Consider the following 9,645-nt stretch of genomic DNA (forward strand, 5'->3'; position numbering starts at 1 on the left):
AACTTTTAGAAGTTCATCAATGAATAAAGATTGATTACGTGTTTAATTCCCAACATTGGATTTGCATTTCTGTACACAATATACTTTTAATGTGAGTAAGACGAAGAAAAAATATAGATAACTCATGAAAGATACAACTATCATAGTTAAGAAACGTTACTAACCAAACTTAAAAGAGTTTTAAGCAAAAAAAATATAGAACTTAATATTATGAGTTAGAACTTACATAAATTTTTAGAATTAAAAAACAATGAATAAGCAAATATACTTTTTGAAAAAAAAATTAAAGAGAAATACTTAAGTGTGCCAAAATAAATTATATCTTTTAATCTGCACATGTGAATATGTGGAATTGCGAATCCACAAAGTGAAGTATCAATTTGCTTAAATTCTTTAGGCAAAGGGATTAAGGAGGTTGTGTAAAAGAAAGGGATTAAGGAGGTTGTGTAAAAGAAACAAGGAAATTGATCTTCGCATTTTCTTTCAATTAAAAAACAATGGCTTTGCGTAAAATTTATAGTTTAGTTACTCTATTAACTACTGTAATTAAAACTAAATTCTTAATAACTAATTGAAATTATAATAAATACCTATTAACTATAAAATATGTTAAAAGCTCGCAATAATAGAAGATGTCTTTGATTGTTAGCAAGTTCCTTTAATTGAAGAAACACAAATGGCATCTGGACTCATTAATACCGTATGAATTGATAAAAAAAAAACAAATTGCTTTTATTTCGAAATAAATTAAAATAAGTTTAAAAGTAAACTACGATTCTTTTGAAAGAAAAAAAGAGAAACGAGGAGGGCCAACAGCATTTTTTTTTTTTTCCGAAAGCTTAACAATTATCCAAACAGCGTTAAGCGGGCTTACAACATTTATCTGCATAATTCAGAGCGTAGATAGCAGTCTGGTCCCATACTGTGCGAAGGCTGAACGATTCGTTCAATTAACTTAACGTCTTATTGTTGTGAAAAAACATCGAAGATTAACCCTGCCGTTTGAAATCTTGAATGTTTTTTGATTGACATCTGTTATTAAGTTTGTATTTAAACATAGATGCATTGTAAAATCATCCAAATTTTAAAAGAAAAATACAATCAAAAAACACTGCAAAATTGGAAAGGGAACTTAGAAAAATGTACGGAAAAATTTAAGTAACTCAAACATAGATATACACTAACCTTTGTAATTTTTGTTAAAATTAAAATCTGCAACGCTGATGTTAGTAAGACGCACTTTCCTCTTTTGTATTTTTGATGGTTTGTTATCCTGAACTTTTAAACCGACACAGTTGTAAAACTATTCTTTATTTATAATTTTTCGCACAATTATCGATTTCTTGCTACTTTTCTTGTGTTATGCATATAATAAATTAAAATACGCGAAAAATTATAAATGATGAATTTGTAAATGCTTATATGAATTTATTATCAAAAGTTGAATTATTGTTATATCACCATTATTGTTGTTGTTATTAGTATTATCATTATTATCATTATTATTATTATTATTATTATCATTATTATTATTATTATTATCATTATTATTATTGTTATTATTACTATTATTATTATTATTATTATTTTTATTATTATTATTATTATTATTATTATTATTATTATTATTATTATTATTATTATTAATATTATTATTATTATTATTATTATTATTATTATTATTATTATTATTATTATTATTATTATTATTATTATTATTATTATTATTATTATTATTATTATTATTATTATTATTATTAATATTATTATTATTATTATTATTATTATTATTACTATTATTATTGTTATTATTATTATTATTATTATTATTATTATTATTATTATTATTATTAGTATTATTTATATCATTATTATTATCATCAGTACTTGCTAAAAATCATTTGATTATTTGGTAAGAATTTTGATGTTTGTTACTACACAGCTGGCATATTTTGTGATATTGCAATTAATTTCTTACATTTATTTTGAATACCATTTTATTGTTATTACTATTGTTATATATATATATATATATATATATATATATATATATATATATATATATATATATATATATATATATATATATTTATATATACTCATGATGTTTATCACTTGTATTAATTCTTAGTTAATTTTTTAACGGTCAATTAGTGGATAAAAGTTATAATTAGTCAATAATAGAATAATAGATAGTAGGGATAATAAAATAATAAATATGATAACATCTGAAGCCAAGTTTTTAAATGTACAGAGAAAAACTTATGTTATCAATATGTCTGATAACATTTTCCATTAAATTGATAGCATCAAAAGGCGACATTTTATAAAATGAGCCCATAAGCGTACACTACAAAAAAGATGTATAATGGGTCTCCAATTAAATTTGAAAAAAAGCTACACTTCTTTACCTCTCTTTCTTGTAAAAAACGTTAAAGAAAAACTGTCTGTATGTTCTAAAAGATGTTATCAAGATAAATGTTTAATTCAGAAAATGATAAATCATTAAATGCGGCGCTTGTACTAAAGACAAGCCTTAAAATTTTTTAAGTATAAACGAGTGTAAACTTTCTTAACAGCTTATATTTATTTCTGCTGTAGACGATATTGTCCGCTTTATTCTTTTCTCGTTATTAAGAGTAGAGCAATAGACAGAGATTTTTTGCGATCCCTAAAGAATTTTTGAGAAGACTTTATTGTTTCTTACTAGCCTTTAATATGACATCTGGTTCATCTCATATTTTTGATGGATTACAAGCTTGAAAATTTTGAGTTAATTTTATCTCTAGATACAAAGTACAGAAGAATTGTTTTCTCGCGTGACTGTCGGATATCGAATGGCTCCTCGTTGGTTCAACACGCACAAAAGTTTAGGTAGCATATTATTGCATCTTTTTAATTTCTGTTAGTTATTTTTTTACGCTTCCTCTTTTTCAAAAAATGTTTAATAAAAAAAAAGCACTTTTGGATTAAATTAGAGCAGCTTATTTTTCGCGGTTTTTGTTTCGTCATCAAGCTAGTAAGAGAATATAGGAATCAATCTTAAAATCGTTAAAACCTTTTTAAAAATTGACATATTTAATAACAATAGTTATGATAGCTTTAATATAATCGTGAGATTTCTTCTTCATTGACATTTGCAGACTGTCAAGCTATCATCATCTGATATTCTATCTAAAATGCATTCAAAACATATAAAGCATTTCCTCTAGGCTCTAGAACTTTCATTGAGAGGTTTTTTAACTGTAGTGGGTGATTCAATCCGAAGATCAAATATACCATTGATTTCAAATACAATTTTAACCTACATCCGAATTGAATCAACAACAAATCTCGTGTTACACAAACTAAATGCTGATATCATCTTCGGATTAGAGTGTAAAAAATAAGCTGATGCCTGTTTACGATAATTGATATTATCTAAATTTGACTTCATTAAATTACATCTTTTATACTGTTTGTCCATGCCCAAAAAAAAAAAAGGAATTTTCATGACTAAATTACTTATTAAAAAATGCAATCACGTTACCAAATTTTATTCAATCAAACCACTCTAAGATCATTACTTAAAAGTAATCAGCATTCAAAGGAGAATTTGTTGTAGCCGAATTATTAAAAAACCCCTCCATCCTAGGGAAAAAACGTGAAAGGCATTTCTTTATAGAACAAAAAAAACTGATTTTGCGTTCTCCTCTATAAAGCATTTGTTAAGAAAGGAAATAACTTCTCAAACGTAATGCCGAGGGTAAAAACGTAATGCCGAGGGTAAAGTTTACTTTAAGATTTATAAAATCTTCAACTAAATTAATGACGCTTATTTAACAAAGAATGAAAAAAAAACAAAGAATGAAAAAATGGATGAAGTAAATTTTAAAAAAGTTACATTTTAGTAATCTTTCTCTCTTGATTTAAACCATGTTTCTTATTTCTAACTTTCTAATTTTCTCACAATGTGATTTAAACCTTTGATTTAAATTCAAAATCAAATTAGCCCTGCCAAATAATTCAATTAACGACATTTTTAATATTTTCATCTTTTTTTATCATGATTTTTATACCCCCAAGATATATATATATATATATATATATATATATATATATATATATATATATATATATATATATATATATATATATATATATATATATATATATATATAAATTATCTGCTAATTTATTGTTATTTATTTTTTATGATAGCTTGTTAACAATACACTTGGTACTTATTAAGTGTAATAAGACGTCTAATTAAATGCGACCATGATACTTTGAATAATTGTCATAGCAATTGATCTTCTCATATATGATATACCTGATTGGACTTGGAAAAGTTTTCCTCTTATAAAATAACAGCATAAACAATGTAGTTTATTGGTGAGAGACAAATTTTTGCAGAAAAATGAAGTTTAAACATTTAAGTATTTAAGAAAGATTTTAGATTTTTTTCACTTGTTTAATTTGTTCGTTTTTTTGTAAAACGTAAACTTATATTTAATTAATAAGATTCGTAAACTTTACGTCGGTTTCATTCTTTTAATGAGAACAGAATTTTTTCTTATCTCTATTTCTATTGTTCTATGTAATGACCTGCTATTCTATAATTGGTAACAAAAGATTGCTATCAGCTCCATCCTTTGTTTGCTCCTTGTCCAATTTTTCAAAAAAATTTCAAGCTTAATTCGACTCTTTCGACAAAATGACATCTGTAATTTAATCTGTAATACAGTGTCACTCAAAAAACTTTTTACTGAAGCTAAAGAGAAAAATATTCTTATTTTTACAGAGAAAATTGATATTACATTCGGAAAATTTTTTTAAAACTATTTCTTCAGCACTATTGAGCTGTTTTGGTTTAATTTTAGATTCTTTTGGAACAAATCACAAGAGATCTAACTATTCGCATTCCAACATGCTTATGACATCACCTATAGTTTGTTTGTCTTCGTACTCAACATCAGAGCCGAAGCATCCTGCTTTTCCAACTTCTCCGTTGTCATCTGCAGAGAGACATTTATTTTCAAATGCAACGTGCTCAACACCTATGCCATTTTCTTCTGAACAGATTGTAAAAGTGTGCGAAACGCTTGAAGAGTGTGGTGATATAGAACGTTTATCGCGATTTTTGTGGTCATTACCGAACACGCCATATGTAAGAACTTTAATTAACAACAACGAAACTATTCTTCGCTCAAGATCAATAGTTGCTTTTCATAACCGCCATTTCGAAGAGCTTTATTTTATATTAGAACATTTTAGATTCGGTAAAAAGTTTCATAGCAAAATGCAAGCAATATGGTTAGAAGCACACTATATAGAAGCTGAACAATTACGAGGTAGGCCACTTGGCCCTGTTGATAAGTATCGCGTAAGAAAGCGATTTCCTTTACCTAGAACTATTTGGGATGGAGAACAAAAAACTCATTGTTTTAAAGAACGAACCAGAAAACACTTGCGAGAGTTTTATCTAGAAGATCCCTATCCAAGTCCGTCTAAAAAACGTGAACTTGCAGATCTAACTCATCTAACGCCCACACAAGTTGGTAATTGGTTCAAAAACAGACGACAGAGAGATCGAGCTGCAGCGGCAAAAAATAAGTAGGTTTTTTAATTATAACACTTTCAGATTTTTCACGAATCTGAGTTGATATCTTTTCACGAATCTGAGTTGATATCTTTTCTTCTTATTTTAGCACCCAACATAGACAGCCGGAGTATTTCAGCACTGTTAACGATGACGACGACGATTCATTAGATAATATACTCGATATTTCAGATACTGAAAATGAGATGACATCAGAAGCAGGCGCTTCTGTCATACGCGAAGAATCTAAAGCGTATCCTCCGCTGAGCGATCCTTTAAAACCACTTAAACAGAGGTCAAACTTTATGATGTCAAATATTTTAAATTCAAGCTTTTCAGTTGATAATGTTATTTTAAAGGCAGGAAGTTGATTTTTTAATCATTTTAGAAGTAATAGGTTTCTTACTCTTTATTATATATATATATATATATATATATATATATATATATATATATATATATATATATATATATATATATATATGTAACTCAAGTATATGTGAATAAGACGAACTTTGTTTTTGCGTATGATATGATGAGAGAAACATCATAATTTTTCGCTATAAGTTTTGAAAGTTTTAAAATCGGATTCTTCACAAAAATGTTTCAATGTATAAACTGTAACTAAGTTTTTTTTAATAACTTTGTAAATAAAATATATATCCGTGAAAATTTTATTTATCTAATTATTCGAAGTATCGTGAATATGCTGTCTTATTTAATAGTAAATACGAATTTCAAAAACGCTTTTTGCAATCATTTTATCTGACTAAAAGCATTTATATATTATACATAATATCTGTGCTATAAATTTATATATTAGTAAAAAATCCTTTGTCTTACGCACAAATGCATTGCGGGAAAGAAATGTTAGTTAAAGTCTGAAGTGGGTAAAGACTTAAGCAAAATATCTGTTCAAAGTTTAATTTCTCGTTTGTGTACGTTAATGGTTCGTACGTAACGTATTCAGAAGAATAAAAAGTATAGAAAATGTAGAAAATCGATAAAATGTAGAAAATATAAAAAAAGTATAAACAATGTAAAAACTATAGAAAAAAAAAAGGGTTTTTTAAAAAGCTGTTGGTCAATAATCTTAAAGTGAACCATGAAGCATTGTTGAATGCTATTTAAATTTTGATTACGATAGAAGATTTCTATCCTGATCGAAGTTTTTTTTTTAATCATTAAACCACAATCATTATTGATATTTTCTCACCAACGTGAAAAACTTTAATTTTATTTAGATTAATAATACAGACAGACAACATTTTTGCAAATCTGCTTTTCTCATCTTTTGATTATAACTATCTTAAAGTGGCAGATTAAGAATCATCAGACTCCATTTGTAGCATGTATAGCGCATATAGAAGTTATAAGAACTGATACCCCCACAACTGTTTATATAAATACATAATACATACATACATACATACATACATACATACATACATACATACATACATACATACATACATACATACATACATACATACATACATACATACATACATACATACATACATACATACATACATACATACATACATATATATATATATATATATATGTATAATTGTTAGCGTGGGCGTTTGTTCTAGTTGCTAGAGTCTGTTTCAAATATTAGTTGCTAGGGTCTGTTTCAAATACTAACTAGTTATTCTTAAAAAACTTGTAGTTTAAACAAACGAAATCTTCAGCAGCGCCAGCACCCCACTGAACAACCACCAGTGGATGTCATCACAAATATATACTTGTCAATCTTTTACTCCAACAGCGCAGCGTTAAATCCAGCTGCTTATTCAATTATTCGCTTATTTTAGAGAATTTATTTTAGAAAGAGAATCTTACAAATACTTAGGATTTGTAGTAAAAAAAAAAATTATCGCAACTGAAGTTTATTTACCTATCTATTTAAAAATTTACTTTTAAGAAACAATGTTCAGTTTTTGTTTTTTTTAACTTATACACTTGATGTGTGGAGTACACGAATGTGCGAGTACAAGCTCTCAGTAAGGGAAATTAAAATTTTTTTAAAATATATATTTTTTGTACTTTCATTTGTGAAATGAAGAAAAAATTTAGTAAGAGAAATCGTCATGCAAAATTGTGTGTGTGTGTGTGTGTGTGTGTGTGTGTGTGTGTGTGTGTGTGTGTGTGTGTGTGTGTGTGTGTCTATATATATATATATATATATATATATATATATATATATATATATATATATATATATATATATATATATATACATATATAACTAATGGGCTGATATATAGTAAACATTATATTCTACAATGTTTTCTTATATTTTATGTAATATGCTCCACATTTTGAAAAACAAATATGTTATGTTAAATGTTATTATGTTAAATATAATAGTCAATTGTCCTTAAATCGAGTAAAAAAAAAAAAAAAAATCGCCGTTCAAAGTTCTGCTAGAGTTAAGTACTGCTTATTGGATTATCGTCCGTCTCTAAAAATTCTTAATTTTTGTATTTTTATGATTTAGTATTGGGCTTTTATGTCTGGAACTGTTTATTGTTTTTCTTTTACACCTGCTTACAGTTATTATTTTTATTTTTAGTTAAATAATTAGTTGCTTGTTACAATCTATTTTAGATGCACTTTAAATTAAAATCGAACGCTTCTTTTAACATAGAGACATTCCTGCATAACTTGAAGAGGGGTTTACTGTTTTTGCATCTACGAACTGACGTACTAAACAGTAAAGATCATCTTTTGGATCTTGTAAATCCTTCGTTGTCAAAGTTCTGTTGTTAGCACTATAAATGAAATGATTAAAAAATCAAATTTATTTCAATAAAAAAAAAAAAGCCATAAACGGAAGATTACTCGAAGAATGTAAATTTCTCACTTTTGTATGTTTAGAGCAAAATGCTTCAATTTTGTAAAGAATAGCACAATGAGTTCTGACTTAAATCTCTTTTACTTTATGTGGAAACATTTAACAAAAGGCTTGTATTTCATTAAAGTCTATTATGTAATGAAGATATATTATGTCATGAAGATATATTACACAGCGTTTTAAAATAAAATATTAGTTACTTAAAAAAGAAATATTACCTCACGTTAGTTAAAATATTCTTTGATACTTCGTCATCTTTATTTTCTAAAGAATTTATAAAAGAAGTTTCTCTAACAAAGTTTATTATAAATGCAGCAAAATTTCCACCTCCGCTAACCCCCTCCCTTTACATTTCGGTACTAATTAGTAATAAGTACGCCTTAATAGTTGTCAGTTCAAGATTTATTTTACAACACTTTTGTTTGCTATTAAATTCTTTTTGCATTACCTTTTAAGCCGTCTCTCTGGAATAACGTAAAATTCGTGTCTCCCATTACGGCAGTTATTTCAGTTGTGTTTCATGTTAGACAAAGTAGACAATCAAACCACTTCAAACACCTTTAGTGCCGTTTTTTAAAGCTGATAAACTGGAGAAACAGATGTTTAACTTTGTGAATTATTAGACCGAACGTGAGATGCATCAATTATTAATAAAAGCCTGGATCTAGAGAGAAATTTCCACAATTGTAGATAAGAACATTTTTTTCAGATATCTTTTTAGATACAATTGTGTTAAATTAAAACCAGCTGCAACTATGTTAAAAAAAGTTTATTAACCTTTTGTTGATGACATAGTTGTGAACGCAATCAACACGCTGTAATTTTTAAAGATGGTAATTTCGAAAGAAAAAAACTGTGTAGAAAAAAAAAAAAAAGTTTCTACATGTAAGTTAATAAACTAATTCATAAAAATTTTAAAGCCAAAATTTTAAAATTATGATGTTAGTTTTATTTTTATGTCAGTAGAAGCCTGTTTTTATGAAGATCAAAAAAACCTGTTTTTAACAACACGAAAAATCTAATTTGAGAGTTTAGTATAAAATATATAAAATAGGATATGAAAGTTTATTTAAAATATGTATACTTTTAAAATATTTCACATGACGATTTTTTGTGTTTTTTCGAAATTTTCCCTTTTAATTATTAAATTCTTTTATTTGGAGGTAAAGATTTTTTAAAAGCACTTTATCACGTGAATGCA

At 26.4% G+C, this 9,645-nt stretch overlaps 1 protein-coding gene and 1 long non-coding RNA gene across 2 annotated transcripts; one reads left to right on the forward strand and one right to left on the reverse strand.

Moving 5' to 3' along the window:
- Window positions 1-1,032: 1,032 nt before the first annotated feature.
- LOC149889560 (homeobox protein SIX6-like) lies at window positions 1,033-5,995 on the forward strand. The gene is made up of 4 exons (XM_090086405.1): window positions 1,033-1,142; window positions 2,790-2,874; window positions 4,863-5,595; window positions 5,691-5,995. Exons 2-4 carry the CDS (start codon window positions 2,838-2,840, stop codon window positions 5,950-5,952), a joined length of 1,032 nt encoding a protein of 343 aa, XP_089942531.1. The 5' UTR covers window positions 1,033-1,142; window positions 2,790-2,837; the 3' UTR covers window positions 5,953-5,995.
- A 2,142-nt stretch (window positions 5,996-8,137) lies between these two features.
- On the reverse strand, window positions 8,138-9,050 carry LOC145183340 (uncharacterized). Its single transcript, XR_013846251.2, has 3 exons — window positions 8,893-9,050; window positions 8,663-8,708; window positions 8,138-8,361 (listed from the first exon to the last, which is right to left on the reverse strand). It is a non-coding gene; the product is annotated as an uncharacterized LOC145183340 (long non-coding RNA).
- Between the last annotated feature and the right edge of the window lie 595 nt (window positions 9,051-9,645).

Source organism: Hydra viridissima, unplaced genomic scaffold, assembly GCF_058129835.1.
Source record: "Hydra viridissima isolate aposymbiotic clone 2 unplaced genomic scaffold, HvirCarnegie_v1 scaffold_4, whole genome shotgun sequence".
Lineage (NCBI taxonomy): Eukaryota > Metazoa > Cnidaria > Hydrozoa > Anthoathecata > Hydridae > Hydra > Hydra viridissima.